The sequence below is a fragment of the Lagenorhynchus albirostris genome, chromosome 13 (assembly GCF_949774975.1).
Source record: "Lagenorhynchus albirostris chromosome 13, mLagAlb1.1, whole genome shotgun sequence".
Taxonomy (NCBI): domain Eukaryota; kingdom Metazoa; phylum Chordata; class Mammalia; order Artiodactyla; family Delphinidae; genus Lagenorhynchus; species Lagenorhynchus albirostris.
This window is the reverse complement of record NC_083107.1, coordinates 10,620,723-10,641,903: the sequence shown is the minus strand read 5'-3', so window position 1 is coordinate 10,641,903 and position 21,181 is coordinate 10,620,723. Positions and strand designations below refer to the sequence as shown.

The following is a 21,181-nucleotide window of genomic DNA, read 5'->3' as shown; positions in this document are numbered from 1 at the left end:
GGAAACAATCTAAATGTCCATCGACAGATGAATGGATAAAGAAGATATGGTACATATATACAATGGAATATTACTGGCCATAAAAAGGAATGAAATAATGCCATTTGCAGCAACATGGATAGACCTAGAGATTATCATACTAAGCAAAGTAAGTCAGAAAGAGAAAGACAAATACCATATGATTTGACTTATATGTAGGATCTAAAGTATGACACAAATGAACTTATCTACGAAACAGAAACACTCACAGACATAGAGAACAGACTTGTGGTTGCCAAGAGGGAAGGGGGGTAGGGGAGGGTTGGGCTGGGAGTTTGGGAGTAGCAGATGCAAACTATTATATATAGTATGGATAAACCACAAGGTCCTACTGTATAGCACAAGGAACTATATTCAATATCCCGTGATAAACCATAATGGAAAAGAAAAAAAAAAAAAAAACAGAAATTAAGAATGCTTAGGGACCGGTCCAGGCTCCACTGCAGTAGCCCAGGCAGGAGGTGATGGTGTCTTGGACTTGAGTGGTGATAGTAAGAATGACAAAAAGTAGAGACACTCAGAAATTGTTTCAGAGGTAGAGTCAAACTAGACTTGTTGAAGAACTAGATGTGGGGAGTGAGGATTACGAGCAGAACCAAGGCTGACTCGTAGGATTTTGTCTCAGAAATTTGAAAACCCAAGACGAACAAGAGTGAGGTAAAATCAGACTTGGGAAAATCTTGTGCTTCGTTTGGGACGAATCTAAATTTGAAATGCCTGCTGAAATAGAAGTAGAGTAGACCATGGAATATATGAGTATGGACTCTGGATGGATATAGAAATTCAGGAGTCATGAACACATTGATTGTAAACATAAAGCCATGAGAGTGGATGAGATCACCAAGGGAGACATTGTGCATAGAGAAGAAAGAGGGGTAAGAAATGAACCCTGGACAGGGCAGCACTTAGAGCAGAGGCAACAGATGCAGCCTAGAAGACTAGGAAAGGACAGTCAGTGCAGGAGGAGGAAAGCAAAGAGCGTGTGGTGTTCTGGAAGCAAAGAGAATAAAGGGCATCAGAAAAGAGGTGTGGTCAGTTGTGTCAAATCAGATGAAGACAGACTTGTCCACTGAATTTGGTAGCAACAAATCATGGCAGCCTGCCATATAAATGGTTACATCCAAAAATATCTAGAAAATATTGTTCATCCTCCACACATTTAATAAGCACTATGTGTGAGATATGCTCTCAGGTACTGGGAAACAGAGATTCATAAGACATGGTCTCTGTTCTCAAGGAGTTTACAGTGTTGAGGAAGAAAGAGGCAATAGTCACTACTGATACTGCAACAGCCCTGTACGTCAGTTTGCCAATAAGGATACCGCAGCAGGGAGAGGTCAAGGGATGCCTCAGATTTTCGACAACAAAGCCCAGGCTTAAATGTAACATAAAACATCCAAATAGGAATTCGCTAAGGTGACAGCAGTGATTTGACAAATCAACAACAGTTTGGCCAGAAAGCAAACGTTTGCAGTTGAGGCAGACTTCAGCACACAGGGAAGATGCTTTCCACTTTGTGAGATGTGTTCTGGTTGGTGGAAGACTGTGTGAATTAGGTAGACTGAGGGAAAGACTAATTGATTTAGGAGCGTACAATCAAGACAACTGGATAGCCTAGTGAAGCTCGCAGAAAACAAGAATATAAAAGTATAAGGAAGATAAAATTAGATTTAACTTGGTGGCCATCGTGTCTGAGTAGAAACTGATGTATAAACGAAGACAGCAGAGTGACAAAGACAAGCTGCAAAGTAGGAACCCAGGGGCAGGAATGTGTTAAGTCCGGAAAAAACATAATGATCTGCTTTTCCATGTGGGATTATAAAAGGTTTTAACTGAACACCAGCTAAAATGGCAAAAGAAAAACAGACAGCAAAGAAAACTCAAGAAGCCCACTGAAGAGGGAACTTGGGGGCCCAGTACATACTTGCGGATCCCTAACCTTCCCCATCAGCAACATATGCATGTAATATACATTAAATAAAAGTGAAGTTGAGAGTTGTCTGCCCAAATTCCATTATCTGACATTATATCTCAGAATTCCTATTGATTTCGCCAGAAATAGAACTACTGTAATGGATCTAGAAAATGCCTAAATTGTATTTTCCATCTGAAAATTGTTCTAATTAACTTTTGATCTTTTGTCCAGTTAGACTTTAAAAATTTCTTATGTCAAATCTTGTTTAAACTATTTCTCCTCATCATAATAGAAGAAACTTTTGTCTTCATTTTTAATACCTAGTTGCTTTGAAGATTCTTTTAATACTGAATTTTCATTCTTATCTTTTGGACCGGTTATTTGAAAAATTATGATTTTAATGCAGATAATCTGGAAGGGATAAAAGTATAACTCCGAGTAATTTTCATATTGCTGCCAGTAGAAAAGTAATACACGATGCCAATCTATTTTGGCAAAAAATATTTTTAATGGGCAAAAGACTTGAGTGACCAGATGCCTCATAAAAGAGGATATCTAAATGGCCAATAAGCACATGAAAATGTTCTCAACCCATTATTCATGAGAGAACTCTAAATTAAAACCACACACGAAATATCACCATAAATCCACTCAAATGGCTAAAGTTAAAGAGATGGACAATACTAAAAGTTGGCAAGATGTAGAAAAAGCAGAGCTCTCATGGTTGGTATGGATGCAAAATGGTACAAGACCACTGAAAAATTGTTGGCATTTTCTAGTAAAATAAACATTTCCCTCCTGAATCACCCAGCAACTCCACTCCTAGGAATTTATCAAAGAGAAGTAATAGTAAATGTCCATCAAAATGTTTATAAGTTTAATTTGTGATAGCTAAAAATAAGACACAACCCATATATCCATTAAATGTCTATCAAGATACACTCTAAATTGCAGTGTAGCCATACAATGGAAAACAACTTAGCAATGAAAAAGAGCAAACTACTAAGATCCATGTAATTTAAATTTGGATGAATCTCAAAAACATTATGCTGAGTGAAAGAAACTGAACACAGAAAGCCTGTATTGTGTGATTCCATTTTCATGAAGTTCAAGAACAGGCAAAACCAATACTATGATGATAGAAGTCAGATAATAGTTACCTCTGGGGAGATGTTGACGGAAAGGGCCAGGAAGGAACCCCCTGGGGTGATGGACTGCTCTGGATCATGATCTAGGTGGGAATGCATAAGTAAGATTTCCACATTTTACTGTATGTAATGTATATCTCAGTTTTAAAAAATATAGAATGAATCACAGATGTAGAAAACAAACATATGGTTACCAGGGGATAAGGCAGGGAGAGGGGTGATAGATTGGGAGACTGGGATGGACATATACACACTACTATATATAAAATAGATAACTAATAAGAACCTGCTCTATAGCACAGGAACTCTCCTCAACACTCTGTAATGACCTATATAGGAACAGAATCTAAAGAAGAGTGGATATATGTATATGTATAACTGATTTACTTTGCTGTACACCTGCAACTAACACAACATTGTACATCAACTATACTCCAATAAAATTTTTTTTAGAAAAAATATACAATGAAATAAAGGTCGGGGGCAGGGAGCTATGGTTTTTTCATTTTCTACCATGTTCCAGAAGGGATCTCTTCTGGGGAGGCTGAGCCTCCAATAGCTTGGAGAACGGGTCCAGGCCCAGAACTAGCTTAGAACCAAAGTCTGGCTGGTCTTCTCCTCAGTGACTGAGAGCAAGGCCTCTCTCGACTTGAGAGCACCCCAGCTCCAGCCTGTTGGCCTGCAAGCAATGACAGGTTTCTCTGTAGAAAGTGCTGGAAGGCTGCCCCTCCCTTCATAGCTGGTCTCAGAAGCCATCGATAGCACCTAACCACAGTCCAGAGGACTCTCCACGCCTGGCTGTAATTAGATAACAGCAGGGTGACCTCTCAGGGGAGAAGCAGGTTTGCTTTGAGACTTCATGCATTGAGCCAGGACCACTTGCCCCTGCTGGTCTTCTTGAGCAGAACTGGGTGTCAGCGGTCATGGGCACAATTCTTATTTATTGGGTTACACTGGCCTGGGCCTATGATCAGTAGCTTTCTTTCTCATGTGCTAGTGCCTTTAACCCTCATTGTAGGTCAGGACTCTTAGCCCAAGTGGTAGAGGCCACTCATACTAGAGGGCTGGTCCGTGAGTTCAAATCTCTCCCTCCTTCTCCTTCCCCCCCTTCCTCCCTCTCTCTCTTCAACTCCATTTTTCTCTGTACTGACTTTATTCTCTGGACCACTTTCTTGCCTGCTCCTGACTTTTTGATTTCAGAATAAGAGACCTTCTCTGGCCCAGGGTCCATACCTGTTATCCCCAAAGGACTCTTATTGAGCCATGCCAGGGCCAATCACTGCAGCCCAGGCACGGGGCTTTCTGATTGGTCGGTTGTGTTATGGGCTCACCCCCTTGATTGACAGTCCCACCCCTGCAGTGGGGGAAAGGGCTGAGCCAGACAGAAAGCTAGGCCATGCATACAGAGGAGTTTCCAGTGTCCATTCCATATGCCCATTTCACAGACAGGCACCCAAGTACCTGAGCCCAGATAGTGTATCCGTAAGTAACAGAACGAAGATTTGAGACCAGCTGCCCATCAGGGTACATGCACTGGAAACCACCAGAAGCCTGTCTCCATCCCACTTAGGGGAATCAAGCCCAGCGTTCCCCAGCTTGCTCCACTGAAACAGAAAGAAGCCATGGGGAAGACACAGCCCTAGTCCAAACTCCTTCCCCCGTCCATCACCCACACTCGCTGGTGATAACAGTAGGACGGTTTCTCTCTGCGAAACGAATGAGATTGATCTGGGCGCTTATTAAAGGCAGGGGTAGATGTTCCATTTGGGGATGGGGGAGCAGAAAGGATTTCCCTGCTGTTAGGGAGATACACAGTGGGGAGGGGGGACCCCGGCTGGGAGGAGAGGGCAGGGGACAGACCCCACAGGCTCTCTTCACTCTCCTGGGAAGAGAAGTTAGGGCTGTGGAGGGGAGTCAGGGAAATGAGAGGTCATGTTTTCCGTGTGTTTGGGACACTGGTTGAGAGAGAGCCCCTTCAGACAGGGTGCAGCCACCCTGGGGCTCATGGCAGGAAATAACAAGGCTCCTCTGTTTTAGCACTTGCCCTTGGGCATCAGTGTCGGTTGACAGTCCAGGACATAGGGGTCTTTTCCTCAGAGCCTGAGTGTAATAGCTTCCCGGGCTATATACACCCAAACTTCTGAGGACCTCTCCCACAGGTTATGATTTTTAGGCTGTCAGCAGTGAGATCAATTTCTGCCAGGGCTCATGGGAAGGGGAGGATTCAGAAAAAGCCTTCCAAAAGTGGCAACTCCTAAACTGGGTTTTGAAAGATAAATAAGAGTGTTCCAGTTGGCCATGATAGGATGGGGGGCAGAGCATTCCAGGCAGTGGGTTGGCATAGTTCTGGGAGTTGTTGGTTCTTTATTCTTGTGGAAGGTAAAGGCTAGGTCCCCGACAGAGAGGAGAAGAGAGGAAAGCAGGGCAGGAGGCAGATCCCCTGGCCCCCTGGCTCACGCCACTCCCCAGATTCAGTTTGAGTCCATCTGTATGACTACTGCCATGTGCCACCACCTAGATCACTATCAACCTAATATTTTTCTTCCAATCAATTAAAAAATAAATTTTATCCTACTACCAAAAATGGAAGACCATCTTACTTGTCCTAAATAGAAGATAACCATAAAAATAGAAATATAACCATCAAAATAAAAACATTCACCCTTATGCCACCTAAAGCCATCTGGTATGTTATATACCACGTTTTGGAAAACTGCCATGAGCCGCAGGGAGCCAGGGAAGGATTTGAAGCAAGAGAATCACATGATCAGATCTGTGCTTTAAAAAGACCAGTTTGTTGGGAGGGTCGTGAACAAGCAGAGGGCCAGGCCAGAGGAGAGAGCAGTTAATCAGTTGTCTATTGTTACAAACCCCATACAGATGTCCTTAAAAAGAAAGCAAAGTTTTTTATTCATATGTCCTTAAAACTAAATTGGGCATCCTCTTCTAGAAGCTCACTATTACTAGCAACTGGGAATTAGGAAAATGGCCATTTGGTACAAAGAACCGTTTTACGATGAATGGCCAGTCCAATTCTGGTCTCCCTTTGAGGGGTGAGGTTAGATTCTGGGTCTCTAAGATCTTTGGGTGAAGAAGTGAGCAAAAACCTCTCCCCTCTTTTCAGGGTTGAACTCACGCAGAGAGGGAACTGGAGACTGTTGACTGTGGTGTGTAAAGCCATCGACTGAAGAGGACCAAGGAGCTTATCTGAAGGAGGTACATCCTTCATCCTTTCCCCACTCAAGGGACTGAAACCAGGCTCTCCCACAGTGCCTGGCCCATGGCTGGCCCTGGGCATCTCACACTCGTCGTTTGCAGCGATAACAGAGGAGTGACAGTCTTGTGTGCAGGCCTAAATGCCAGGGCATCTCACAGAAGTTTCACTGCTGTGATGGCAAATTTTGTGTGTCAACTTGGTGGGGCCACGGTACCCCCTTGTCTGGTCAAAAACCATCTAGACGTCGCTGTGGAGGTATTTTTTAGGTGCGATTGATGTTTAAATCAGTAGACTTTGAATAAGGCGGAGCCGATTACCCTCCATAACATGGGTGGGCCTCATCCAATCAGTTGAGGGCCTTAAGAGAAAAGACTGAGGTTTCCCGAAGAGAAAGGAATTCTGCCTTCAGACTGCAACAAAGAAATTCTGCCTGAGGTTTTAGCCTTTGGACTCAAGACTACAACATTGACTCCTGCTGGAATTTCCAGGCTGCCAAGATGCCCTGTAGATTCTGGACTATCTGTCTATCTATCTATATCATCTAGCTAGCTGGCTATCTATCTATCTATAATCTAGCTAGCTGGCTATCTATCTACCATCTAGTTAGCTGGCTATCTATCTATCTATCTACCATCTAGCTAGCTGGCTATCTATCTATCATCTACCATCTACCTAGCTGGCTATCTATCTATCTATCATCTAGCTAGCTGGCTATCAATCTATCTACCTATCTATCTACCATCTAGTTAGCTGGCTATCTATCATCTAGCTAGCTGGCTATCTATCTATCTATCTATCTACCATCTAGCTAGCTGGCTATCTATCTATCTATCTACCATCTATCTATCTATCTATCATCTAGCTAGCTGGCTATCTATCTATCTATCTACCATCTATCTATCTATCTATCATCTATCTATCTATCTATCTATCTATCTATCTATCTATCTATCTATCTACCATCTACCTAGCTGGCTATCTATCTATCATCTAGCTAGCTGGCTATCTATCTATCTATCTATCTACCATCTAGCTAGCTGGCTATCTATCTATCTATCTACCATCTAGCTAGCTGGCTATCTATCTATCTACCATCTAGCTAGCTGGCTACCTATCTATCATCTACCATCTAGCTAGCTGGCTATCTCTACCTATCTATCTATCTATCATCTAGCTAGCTGGCTATCTATCTATCTACCATCTAGTTAGCTGGCTATCTATCTATCTATCTATCTACCATCTAGCTAGCTGGCTATCTATCTATCTATCTACCGTCTAGCTAGCTGGCTAGCTATCTATCATCTACCATCTAGCTAGCTGGCTATCTATCTATCATCTACCGTCTAGCTAGCTGGCTATCTATCTATCTACCGTCTAGCTAGCTGGCTAGCTATCTATCATCTACCATCTAGCTAGCTGGCTATCTATCTATCATCTACCATCTAGCTAGCTGGCTATCTATCTATCTATCTACCGTCTAGCTAGCTGGCTATCTATCTATCTATCTACCATCTAGCTAGCTGGCTATCTATCTACCGTCTAGCTAGCTGGCTAGCTATCTATCATCTGCCATCTAGCTAGCTGGCTATCTATCATCTACCATCTAGCTAGCTGGCTATCTATCTATCTATCTACCATCTAGCTAGCTGGCTATCTATCTATCTATCTATCATCTACCATCTAGCTAGCTGGCTATCTATCTATCATCTACCATCTAGCTAGCTGGCTATCTATCTATCATCCACCATCTAGCTAGCTGGCTATCTATCTATCATCCACCATCTAGCTAGCTGGCTAGCTATCTATCATCTACCATCTAGCTAGCTGGCTAGCTATCTATCATCTACCATCTAGCTAGCTGGCTATCTATCTATCATCTACCATCTAGCTAGCTGGCTAGCTATCTATCATCTACCATCTAGCTAGCTGGCTATCTATCATCTACCGTCTAGCTAGCTGGCTAGCTATCTATCTATCTACCATCTAGTTAGCTGGCTAGCTATCTATCATCTACCATCTAGCTAGCTGGCTATCTATCTATCATCTACCATCTAGCTAGCTGGCTATCTATCATCTACCGTCTAGCTAGCTGGCTATCTATCTATCTATCTACCATCTAGTTAGCTGGCTAGCTATCTATCATCTACCATCTAGCTAGCTGGCTATCTATCTATCATCTACCATCTAGCTAGCTGGCTATCTATCATCTACCATCTAGCTAGCTGGCTATCTATCTATCTATCTACCATCTAGCTAGCTGGCTATCTATCTATCATCTACCATCTAGCTAGCTGGCTATCTATCATCTGCCATCTAGCTAGCTGGCTATCTATCTATCTATCTATCTATCTATCTACCATCTAGCTAGCTGGCTATCTATCTATCTACCATCTAGCTAGCTGGCTATCTATCTATCTATCTATCATCTAGCTAGCTGGCTATCTATCTATCTATCTATCTATCTATCTACCATCTAGCTAGCTGGCTAGCTATCCTATTTAAAGTCACAGCACCAAGTCTTTGCTTTGTTATTGTTGTTTTCCTCTATTGCTGCCACCCCCAAATGTAGTGCCTTAAAGCAGCATTTTATTGTCTTTCACGATTCTGTGGGTTGACTGGACTCAAGTGGACCGGTTTTCTGTTCCACGAGGCCACGGCAGAAGAGGCTAGTTACCTGGGGCTCGTCTGAGCTGGAGTCTCCAAGACTCCCTCCTCATGTAGCTGACAGCTGGTGCTGCCTGCTGACTGGTACCCCAGCTGAGCTATCCTCAGGGTGCTTGGTTCCCATCCACATGCCATGTGACCCAAACTTCTGGTATCATGGAGGCCGAGGTCCAAAAGCAAGTAAGCAGAAGCCACCAGCCCACTTCAGGTCTGGACTCGGAAGTCCCAGAACACACTTCTGTAGGAGTCCTTTGGTCAAGGCAGTCACAGGCCCAGCCCAGGCTGGGGAGGGGAATAGATCCTACATCTCAATTGGTGCATAAAGGAAGGAATGAATTGATGGTGGCCGTGTTTGGAAACTATCAACCACACCAAGTATATTTCCCTTATTTTACCCTGAAAAAACCAACAATACAAAAGCATACTATGTTATTTATATCTATTTGGGAACACTTAAAGATGTTTCTTCAGCTGCAATTTCTCTCTGCTCACTTCCCAAGAGGATGTGTAGTCGCTTTTAGTGAATGTAATACGGTAATTGTACTGTTGGCATCAAAATAAAAGATTATAAAAAGCCATGCAGAGGTAAGAGAAAAGCATGCCAGAGAAAAGCTTGACTAAAGTTGTTACTGCAATGGGGCCTCCATTCACTGAGTTCCTGCGTGCCCTGGAAAGGGGAAGCTAGCCTTTACCAAAATATTCCATTTGATTGAAGGGACCAGGGCCCGCCCATGGGAGAACCTCAAGAGATAGGAACTTATAAATAACTTATAAATAACAACAGCATAGAAACAATCCCTCAACCACAGATGCAGAGCGTTCTTCTCCCAGAAAAGGAATCACATTACAGAGCGAGAGTCCTGCTGAGGGGAGTTAAAACAGTAGGAACCAAACCAATGTCTGGGCCCCCTGCCGCAGACCCCTCAGAGCCCAATCTCGGAGCCTAGGCTGGTTCCCAGACTTTTTGAAAATTCTTCTGAAGACTGGTGAGCACCCGGGTCTGTGTTTGTGCTGAATTCCCCGCTGTCCAGCTCCTGGTAGTAATTGGTTGAGATGGTTGATAACTGAGCAAGGTTGATATCACATCAGGCCGTGACTCCAGGCTCTCCTGGAACCTCCGGAGCTCTGGATTACTGGACAGCGCGTGTGGCACTCCATCCAGACGTGAAGGTTGGTGGGAGGGCCACAGCGGAAATTCCGAAGAAGGCAATTAAAATGTGTTAACCAAAACAGGAAACATCGGTGAGGTAGATGAGAGCGTTTTACTTCAGAGGTGTGATTTTATCAATACTTTTATTGTTCATATTTTATTTTTAGAGGTATTTTGCCAAACAAGCCCAAACTTTACTTCTCACTCATTCTAAATTCTTGTGTCTTTTTCATGCTTGCATTTGGGGCAAGATTGAGACAAAACACAAAACACTTCGTTCACATTGGAGTGTCAGGTTCTTTTTACTGGTCAAGAGATGCTGTTTCCTGAAGCAGAAAGGGCATCAGACCAAAGCACTGGTTTAATCAAAAAGATTTAGGAAGGAGTGAACACCTTTTTTCTGTGGTGACCAAAATGATCTCTGACCACTAGCAAACTCATAGCATCGGTACGCAGTGTGACAGATTTTCAAAGCCACCTACTTCTCCACATCCAAGATGGTTCTGTGCCCATACTCAGTGCATCCATGGCAAATTCACTGAATGTGAGAATTAGAACCTTCCAAAGAACAAGTATATTAGCCAATGATCATCATTATCATCTTTTTTTATTTTTTGGTCCTAAGAAATTTGGGACAAAATTAAATAAAAGGCTTTTGATTGTTTTTTGTGTATAAAGCTGCCATGTATTACCTTTACCTTAAAAAGTTACTGTGGGGGCTTCCCTGGTGGCGCAGTGGTTGGGAGTCCGCCTGCCAATGCAGGGGACACGGGTTCGTGCCCCGGTCCGGGAAGATCCCACATGCCGCGGAGCGGCTGGGCCCGTGAGCCATGGCCGCTGAGCCTGCGCGTCCGGAGCCTGTGCTCTGCAACGGGAGAGGTCACGGCAGTGAGGGGCCCGCGTACCGCAAAAAAAAAAAAGTTACTGTGAACGGACTGGTGAGTATGCTGTAGTTTTCCGTTTTGTGGAGCACCATGCAGCTGTGAAAAGTATTGATGAAGGAGGTCAGGGATATGGAAAGTTATTTCCACTCAATAGAATGCTGAGTGGAAAAGAAGTATATTTCCTAATGTGTACGCTGCAATGATCCCATTTTGCATCTACCTATCTATCATCTATCTATCTATCTATCATCTTTCTATACTTACATGCATCCACACATACCTTTTTTTTTAAAGATTTTTTTGATGTGGACCATTTTTAAAGTCTTTATTGAATTTGTTACAATATGGCTTCTGTTTTATGTTTTGGGTTTTTTGGCCACAAGGCATGTGGGATCTTAGCTCCCTGACCGGGGATCAAACCCGCATCCCCTGCATTGGAAGGCGAAGTCTTAACCACTGAACCGCCAGGGAAGTCCCCATCTACACATACCTTTAAAGGACATATACCAAAATGTCAACAGTGGCTATCTCTGATAATGTTTTATTTCCTTCTTATTGTACATATTTATTTTCTGGGTTTCATAGAAGAAACACGTGAATTCTTATTTTAAAAAAATTACCAAGACACTGAAGGAGCCAAGAACCCCAGGGGAGTAAACCTGCTGGCGAGTCTACACCATGAAGACCCAGCTTCTCCGGCAGGCAGCCCACAAGGAAAGCCACTTGCTCCCCGGACCGCCCCAAGCACAGATGTTAAGAGTGTGGGGTGAGACCCACCCTACTGGCTCTAATGATCGACCACACTTACAGAGAATTCATTTTCTGGGGAGAAAGCACAGCTGTAGGACAGGCAGATTCAGGACTGGACATTCAAGTGGGCATCTCCTTAGGCTAGGAGATTAAGGATCTTCCACTCTGCATCCAGGTAGGACAGATGTGTGTCCACCCTGGGCTGGCTAGTCCTCTGGTGGCCCTACAAGCAGACATTTTCCCCATAACCATCCAGCTTTTATCTGGAAGGGATGTTGCAACCTTCTGCTGTTTCTGAGGCGGCATGAATGGTGGTCTTCCAGAGTGGGCGTGGGACGATTGGCAGGACAGCTATGGCGCCCCTGGTACCATAGCCCTTGGGCATTGGCCAGCCCACCTTTTCCTCCAGCTCTGCCTGCCTTCCATCTACCCAGGAAGGGCAGCCAGCGCCAGAATGAGCAGGGACTCGAGGTCCAGAGAGCTGGGTGGGGCCGATGGGGGTGGAAGGAAGTAAAGGAAGTCTTTACTTTATCACCTGCAGAAAGGTGTATCGGAGAAGCCCCTGCTGTGCCGGGCTGCACGAATACATGGAAATTGCCCAAACGCCCGGCCCCTACTGGGACTGAGTCACACGGTTTCCAGAGCACAGACAAAACAGGAAAATGCTCATGGGAAGGTAACTTCCTCAAGGGCAGGGATATTGGTCTGTTTTGTTCACTGCTGTCTGTCCTGTGTCTACAACAATGCCTGGCACAGAGTGGGCATCCGATGAATAAATTCATCCAGGAGTGCATGAATGAATGAACGAATGGAACTTGCTAGTAATCAAAGAAATACACATTACAACAATGATGTGGCATTGTTTTGTATATTAATCTGCCCCAAAGTAGCATAATGAAAAGCACTCAATCCTGGTGAAATCTGATGGGATCTGCCATGTATCTAGTATTAACGGCAATATGTATTAATATAAATCTTTTGGAAAGCAATTTGGTAACAGAGTTATTTAAGAAGTTGCTACTCAGTAATTCCAGTTCTAGAAATGTATGTTAAACAGGTAAATCAGAAGAAGGACAGAGCTGCATATATAAACGATTCCTTGAAACGTTATTCATGACTGTAAAGAGAGGGAGGCAGTCTGAACAGCTAAAACAGTGGACGAGCAGAGAGCTTGTGGTGGTGATTAAGGCCTGTGAAACAGTGAAGCAAAGTGGCAAGTGAGAAAAAAGCAGGGATGCAGAAGTGTCCATCTAAAATGAGTGTGACCATAAAATATATTCTGGGGAAAAGCCTGGAAGGATGGAGAGTGTATGGATTTTTTTTCCCTTCTAATTTTTGTCGTCAAAATATTCTTAACCAAAAAGAGATTAACCAAATAAGACCTCCCTACAGTACACCATGCACCAGTAAGCACACATACGGCGGCTAGCTCAAGGCGCTCACTGCTCACACAGTTCCCAAGACAGAGCGGTCTGCCCACCGCCCGCTCACCCAGCTGAAGTGGGCCCCCAGCCTCCAGGTTTCAAGCCACTGGACAGCAGAGCCAGGGGAGTTTTCTGCCAGAGTTTGCCATGGGGTCACCCACCTCTGAATAACAAGCAAGTGCTGCTGTGGGAACATTATTTAGCATCATCTGATCACAGAATGGAGAACGTTTGCCAGAAATAACCCTTTGGGCTTTGGCAAAGCAGGTACTGAGTTGCGCTTCCCGATGGTGGTTAAATAAGCGTTGTGGCTGCCTTTTGACGGTAAAACTACCCATGTATCAAGACGCACTTCCCTTCCTACTGCAGGAGGGCAGTATCCAGGGCACCTACAAAAGGTATCAGGTTCCAAAAGTGTAAGAAGGAGGTTACACCTAGGAGAGCCTCTGATTCTTGCTAATTCAGCACTAGGTGGTGGTTCTTAACCTCACTGCGAACAGAAACCACCTGGGAGCTTTAAACATGGACCCCTGGGTCCCTCTCGCAGAGATTCTGATTGAATTGGTTTGGTGAACCATCCGGGGCATTGGAAATTTTAAAAGCTCCAAGATGGTTTAGATGAGCATCCAGGGTTGAGATCCACTGTCTTATGGTACAAGCGGCTGACATCCACACTGAAAACATTCAGACGGAGTCTGAATGGGCGTGGTCTCTGTGCAAAGATCAACAAGAATCCGTGCCACGTTTTGCAAAGGTTTGCCGTGCGCTCCTAGCCATCACAGGAAGCAGAGCACAGGGTCAGGAGGCCCAGGGGGTTAAGGCTCTCAGAGGCCAGCAGGCTGGGTGCCAAGTGTGACTCTATCACTTACTAGCTCTGCAACCTTGGGCAAGTCACTCACCCTCTCTGAGCCTCTATTTAATCATCTGAAAAGGGGATGCTTGTCACCATGCCAATCTCACAGTGGTGTTTAGAATGTGATACGTGCATGCAGGGGGAATATGGACCCCTCAGGATACGTGGCTATTCCCCCAGATCATGTGGGCATGTGGGAAGAATACCGTCACCCTTTGATTTCACAGAACCGGGCCAACATTCTGACGACCTTCGCGGATTTGACGGAGAGCTGCACACCCTTGGGTTAGGTATTAAGTGAGTCAGATACCAAGTGAATTAGTGGCTCTGTGATTTATAGGAGACAGGGAAAGTGGAAACAGGGCAGACGCTGATGTGAAAGTCTCCCACGATCTCCACCTTCAAAGGGAATTCAAGCATATTTAGAAGAGTCACAGCCCACCCTCAGAAGAGCACCTGACCGGTTTAGGAGCAGACAGATCTCTCTTCAGAGGCCAGAGAAGCGGAAGGTGGTAAGATTTCTGGGACCCATATTCAAGGAGACAGCTCCTGACCCCACAAGATGTAGGGAAACTGCCCGGGGACCAGGAGGCTGGCCTGGGCGTATTCCTGAATCTGCATGTGTCTTAATGACGAGACAAATGTTCTTAAATCTGCCTGACGTTGGAAAGAAACAGACCAAGGCCTGACACTCTTGGTGGAGGGCTGCGGCAGCACAGTGGTGAGCTTCTTGCTGTCCCTGACCGTCACCTCTCTAGGGAGCCATTCCTGGGAAAAGGAACCTCTCTTCACTTAAACGGAAGAGCAAAGAGGTAAACATGTTACATTTTAGGAAACGTGTGATGGTCGCTGGCCACATGGATGCTAATTTCTTCCCCTGTCACTGGAGCTGCGCTGAGGTTTCAGAGCTGACTACAATTAACTGGAGAATCACATCTCGCTGTCTGGTTTGGTCAGGAAGGGGTTATGGCCTCTGGCATCGTACATGTGGCTGACAGCCACTGGAGGAGGCTTCGGGCTTCCCGGTTCAGCCATGGAGATGGCTGAAGGTCAAGGCTACGGCCAAGGGACTGTGGTGGGCACCCCTCCCCCCGGCCCCCCAAACCTTGGCTGCCATCCTCCCTGCTCTCCCTGTGGCCAGTCTGCTGCAGCAAGCAATCTCTGGGCTGTGTTGGTTTCTGTCTTGTGTTTTTGGTTTTTCTTTTTAATCTTTTTTTTAAAAGTGTTTGTGTTGTTACCACAGAAGCCCCCTTTTGCATTCACTTGTGTTTTGAAAAAAATTCTCTCGTGTGTCTGTCTGGCTTGTGTTGTCTGCAGTAAATTGTGGGCTCCCAGGGAGGGAGGTGTCTTGGAGGGGAGTCTGAGAGAGGCTCCTGCCTTCCCCATCTGCAGGTAGGGCCAGGGTCTGGCTGCATCATCCTCCTCCCGCCGAGGGCAGCCCGAAACAGAGACCCGCCCCTCCCCCCCGGCTTCGGAAGCTGAGGCTCTGCTGTCACATTTCATTTCGTCATTGTCATGACACTGATCACACCACTATAATTATCTCCGCTTTACAAGGTACCATTTTTTGGGGAGGGCCGGGCTGCGTGGCATGCAGGCTCTTAGTTCCCTGACCAGGGACGGAACCCGCACCCCCTGGGGTGGAAGCTCGGAGTCCTAATCACTGGACCGCCAGGGATGTCCCTATCTCCATCTCACAGAGGAGGAAACCGAGGCAGAGGGTGGCTAAGTAACATAGCAAAGGACCACAGCAAGTGCAGGAACCAGGAGGTACCCAGGCCGTGGGACCTTGGAGCCCACAGCTGCGGCCATCTCACCAGGCTGCTGGGCTCCCATGCAGGGTGGCCCCCAAGCGTTCCCAAGCCTGGCTGGCCTCAGCCTTCCCTGGGAGATTCGACAGGTAGATGCCCATCCCCATTCCCCACGCAGCCACACACACCTGTTGCATCAGGTTCTTGGGGGATCTGAGGCCCAGAAATCTGCATTTTAATTCTCTAGGTGGTCCAACAGGCAGGACCACAGAAAGGTATCTGGCACCCCTGGGTCTAAAATCAGACGATGGTTTCCGCAGGGACCTGCCTGGTCTCACTCCTGGACACAGATGCATTTCTGAAAAGACCTGGGTGTGAAGAAACTGTGGCCTGAGAAGCCAAGCCTGAAGAGTAGTACCTTCATTCCCTCTCTGGAGCCAGTTCTGGAAGGAAGCCCTCCAGTGGCTGCATATGACGCCAGGCATCTTTGCCTTCGAAGGACATAGTGCTTCCATTGACCACACTTGAACTGAGCCTTTGCTACAGGCCACGCAAACCAGCGTGGTCCCTGCCTGCCATGCAGAGGACGCGGCTTCTTGGCCGGGCATGGAGTCCCCAGCCCAACTCCCGGTACGGGGCACCCGGGCAGAGCAACCAGGCTGCTGGCAGGGCGAGAGACCCCCCCGGCCGGGGACCCAGCTGAGCCCGGGCTTTCTCCTGCATCAGATGCGCGAAATGGTAACAATAACGCCTGCCTGTCTACTCTGCAAGGCGGAAGGGAGGTTGCCATCGCCGTGAGACGCTCTCCAGAGGCCGAGATCACAGCCGGGTCTGCAGGCTGTAAAGCGTTTTCACTGTGCTCTTTTGAGCGGAAGAGTAATGATGTGGACCACGGCGGTGACAGTGAGGGGCCCGCCCTGGGGGACCCAAGGCAGGAGCGCACAGGCCGGTGGACTCGGTTGCAAGGCAACACAGAGTGTGTGTATTCCTTACTTTTAGTGGTCAGCGCTTTCAATGAACGAGGAAGAGAGAATAACATTGTAAAAGGACCCTTGCCATCCCCCTCCCGGCCCCCAAGGGTACTTTTGTGAGTGTGATTTGTGTGTGGGATCTGATGATGGGGTCAAGAGGCTGACCTGACCACAGACTCTGCACAGACAGACTGAGGAGGGCTCAGCGTGGGTTGCCCGGGGCCCCTCGCACTGAGAGACCTCTGGCCGGGGGACGTCTGGCTGTGTGGGACGGCGGAGGGATCCGAGCTGGACAGCTGCCCTGGCTGCAGGGCGAGGTCAAGAGCAAGTTTTCCTGCCCAGCCCTTTCCACTCAAAAGACCGCGGAGCTGGGGGGTTGGGTGCATGTTCAAGGGTCTGTGTATTAGTGGGAGCCAGAGTCACTCAATGGCTTTTTTTTTTTGGATTTATCTGAAGGTTTGGACAAAAAAAACACCAGCCTGGTTCACCCTTTCTCATGCCTCAAGAACCAAGGTCATATAGGACCCCCTCCCGGTGGTCAGTCCAGGGTGTTGTGGTGAAATGGCCCTGACGGCCTGTTCTAGGCCTCTGCACCCGCGCACACGGTGATGGGTGGTGTCCAAACGCACAGGCCCCCAGTGTTGGTCTCACCCCGACATCCTAATAAGGGTGGCCAGCAAGCCCTGCCAGGTGCAAGGGCATCCCCTACGAGGGCTGAGCTCTACCAGGTCAAAGGCAGAAACTCCAAGGCGGGCTCTCCCCTCCACGAACCCTGCAGGGGGCAAAGCAGGATAAGCCAGGAGGGTCATGCTCACTGTGACAGAGGCCCGGTGTTCCCTCACCACCAAGCGCCTCCATCGCTTACACACACACACACACACACCCCTCTGCACAGGGCACCCCAGAGGGAGGTAGCCTGGCTGGGTGCATCAATATCACCAAGTGATGGGAGCAGAGGGGACCCGTGCTCTGCTCAGAAGAGCACTGAAAGGCCTGGGGGAAGGACCTGGAACCCAGCTCATTCTATCCCCCACTCTGGAAAGGATACCCAAGAAGGCCCATGTCATATGGAATGGCTCATTGTTCCAGGGAACCAGCCAGCGTTTGCCGAGCCTTTGCCTGGAACCTAGCCTAGGCCTCCGTGCCACAGACTGATGAGAAGACAGCCCAGGGCCCGCAGAGCCTCCGTTGCAGCCATGACTGACCTGCTGAATTATCATGCTCCCATTCAAGCCCACGGTGGGGGGAAGCTGTGGATGTACAGGTGGGTGAGAGGGCGGGAGAGGGAAGGAAACGTCATCAGTGGAAGGGGACCGGAGGGAGGGGGTCAGTGTTCACAGTGGGGCTGTGATGAGCCATTATTTCACTCATTCACACAGTGTCATTGATGGTCCACATTCTACAGATGAGAAAACAAGCTCAGGGAGGTGACTTGCCCAGTCACACAGCTGAGAAAGGACAGACTAAACCAGCCTGACCCAACCTGTGCTCCTTCCTCTACACCATCCACTCCCGGCACGTATATACATGTACGCATGGTTGATGCGTGGATGAACAGACTGCCCAGCCACATGTTCCTGAGCTGGATCCTGAAGGATGACTAGACCCTAAGTGCCAGGGAGGATGAGAAAATGCATTCCAGGCTGGGCAGACGAGATGAGGCATGTGGAACTGTTCCAGGCTGGAGGAGAGACAGCTGGTCAGAGCAACACGTTGGGAAGGTGCCTCAGGCCGGCAGGAGCTGTGCCCTGCAGAGTTTGCCTCAGTGGGGTCCTGGGAGGGGTTCTCCCTCAACAAACCTGCTAGTACTTCGCAGAGTTCCCTGGAGAGGAAATGGGACTGGACCAGGGTGGGATTGGTCAAGCACCTGGTACCTCCTCCTTCAGGTAAACCCACTTATTCCCTCTGGTGAGGCAGCCAAGGTAGGCTTGGACCTCTAGAAGAGGCTAAGAATGGGGGAAGTAATTAGCAAAGAGCTTGGGGCCATCGGTCATCACAATTATCCCCCCCCACCATCATCGTCATCATCGCCATCTTTATCACTGCCGTCGTCTCCTGCATCATCACTGCCAACCCTCCGTGGCAGGCTTAGTGGCTAAGAGCAAGGCCTGGGAAGTCTTTCTGGGCTCTAGCCCAGCGCCGTCACTCACGAACACTATGAACTTGGGCGTATTTTTTAACTTGCCCAAGCCTCATTTTCTTCATATATAAACTGGGATGATTGTAAAAGATAATAAAGTTCTTAGCATCTGGTCTGGAACGTGGTGCCAGGATAAGTTAGTTAACATTATCACTAGTATCGTTTGTGTCGTCACAGAGCCTTCTAAGTGGCGATGCTTTGGGTCGTTACCATGGTACCCGATGGACAGAGTGGAAATGAGGCTGACTCCTTTCCACTTTTCAGATGAGGAAAGGGAAGCTCTCAGAAGTGAAGACACTTGTCCAGTTGGCTCAGCTCAGAGCCTGGGCAGCGGGTGGGAGGAGCCGAGCAGTCCCCTCCCACTCTGCCTGCCTCCGTCACTCTTGCCCTTGGGCAGAGCTCCAAGAGCTGGGATGCTCTCCAAAATGCCCATTAAAACTCACTGCTATTTTATGGTTTGTTTGTTTGCTCCTAAAGACATAAAATCCAAGCTTATCAAAGAAAAGTCACACTTAGCCCTGCTGACTTGAGTGGTAAAGTCCACCATTATCTATGCTCTTCAGCCCGCACAGAGAACACTTCGTTCCCCACGGAGCTGGCGACACGCTCCAAGGGCTGACCTTTGGCATCACTCACCCCTGCAGCCGCGGACCAGTCACAGGGCAGGTGGGGTGGGCAGTCAGACTGGCGGGGGAGAGCCCAGAGATCTTGCCTACCAGCTGGACACCTAGAGTAAGTTTTTCAACCTCTCTGAACCTTCCTTAGTATCCTCATCGGTCAAATGGATTTCATGATGAGAACCTCTCACCAAGAAACCATCAGATGATACGAGAAAGCACTTAATCCAGTGCCTGGCCTCTGAGAAGTACTCAACACACTGTAGCCAACAGAAAGGAGTGGTCCTGTGTTCTCAGGGGCAGGCGCAAGACTGTTCAACCCGTGCATCTGAGATGGCCCGAGCTGGAACCGGCCTGGGACCTCGAGAGATCAGATTGGAGGTTCAGGGTGGGGCTGGGAGTGGAGGGGGGCATGGGGACACGAACAGGGAAAGAAATGGAGTCTGTGGCTAAAAAGCACAGCTCAGGGAGAGGTAAGCTCCTATAAATTTCACCCAAAATTCTATCAGAAGCTGTCTTGACGGCTTCAGCCAAATGATCCCATGCACCAGAACCTGTTTTAGGGGAAAGGGAGAGTTTGCTAGGTCTAGAGATGGGGCACTTGCTCATTCAGAACTGGGCCCAAGTTTTAAGTGAGGAAGAGATAGCATGAGAGCCAGCCCCTAGCCTTTGGGAACTCCCAGTTGACTTGGGGTGGTGGCCATGAGGGTTATTCACTACTGTTTCCATTGTGCTACGGAGCCCTTCATAGGATCACACTCTCTTGTCTCCACCTCTCCTCGCCTCCCGGGTTAGGTGTGGCCCTGTGATGGCTCTGGCCTGTAATATGGGAGCAGAAGTGACACGGAGCATTCTGGGTGGATGCTTGGGGAGAACTGATGCCACATTCCCTTCCTCCCACCGTAATGCCTGGCAACACTCTAGAGGGTAGAGGCTCATCCGCTTGTGTCCTTGAACGAGGAAGATGGGAGCAGAGCCTCTACCAAATCCCGGTGGACTTGCAGCATGAAACCCCGACCCTTTGCCTGTAAATGCCCACCAGTGTTAAGCCACTGTGTGCTGGGGGTTGGCTGTTACTGCAGTCCTGAGAAACTAGCAAGACAGAGCCAATCCATGGGAGAAAAGCAAAGTCCTGAGACAGGAGACAGCAGGGACATGCTTGAAGAACTAAGGGTCCTCAGGAAGGGTTGGGTAAGAGTTCCAGGAGGAGGTTTGGGGCTGGACCTTGAAGCAGGACCTAGAGGATGTTGAGGAATGGACCAGATGCTGGGGTAACCCTGGAGGTAGCTGCAGGTGGGAGGGGCTTGGAGGATAGAAGTGTTTGAAAACACTTATGCCTGGAAAAGAAGGTGATGGCAGCAGTCTTAGAAGAGCTGGTATCCAATTTCTTTCTTTCACAGGCTAGATGTACGGGAGAGACAAGTTCAGCTCAGACTCAAAGCCATTTCGTCACGATCGGGGCTGAGCAGTATGGGACCTGGTGTGATCAGAAGGCAGGGGACAAAGGATGGGGGTCTCATCCTTCTGGATCCACCTCCCTTCCTCCAGGAAGCCCTCTCTGACTACCATGTGGAATGTGAGAAGAAAGCAAAGCTCTGGAATCAGACAGATGTGGTTAGAATCCCGGTTTTCTTCCTTCCATCGTTCAGTCCTTCACT

General features: G+C 47.6%; 1 protein-coding gene across 9 annotated transcripts in view; it reads right to left on the bottom strand.

Annotated features, from left to right (window-relative positions):
* BCL2L11 (BCL2 like 11) overlaps positions 1 to 21,181 on the bottom strand; it is a 212,261-nt gene that overhangs the window by 130,411 nt on the left and 60,669 nt on the right. For 2 of the 9 annotated variants that reach the window (XM_060169036.1, XM_060169034.1), the window contains one exon: positions 3,115 to 3,185. The exons of the other annotated variants lie outside the window; for them this stretch is intronic. In XM_060169036.1, the coding sequence (XP_060025019.1) occupies positions 3,115 to 3,185 (71 nt within the window). The remainder of the gene's footprint in view (positions 1 to 3,114; positions 3,186 to 21,181) is intronic. 9 annotated transcript variants of the gene reach the window in all.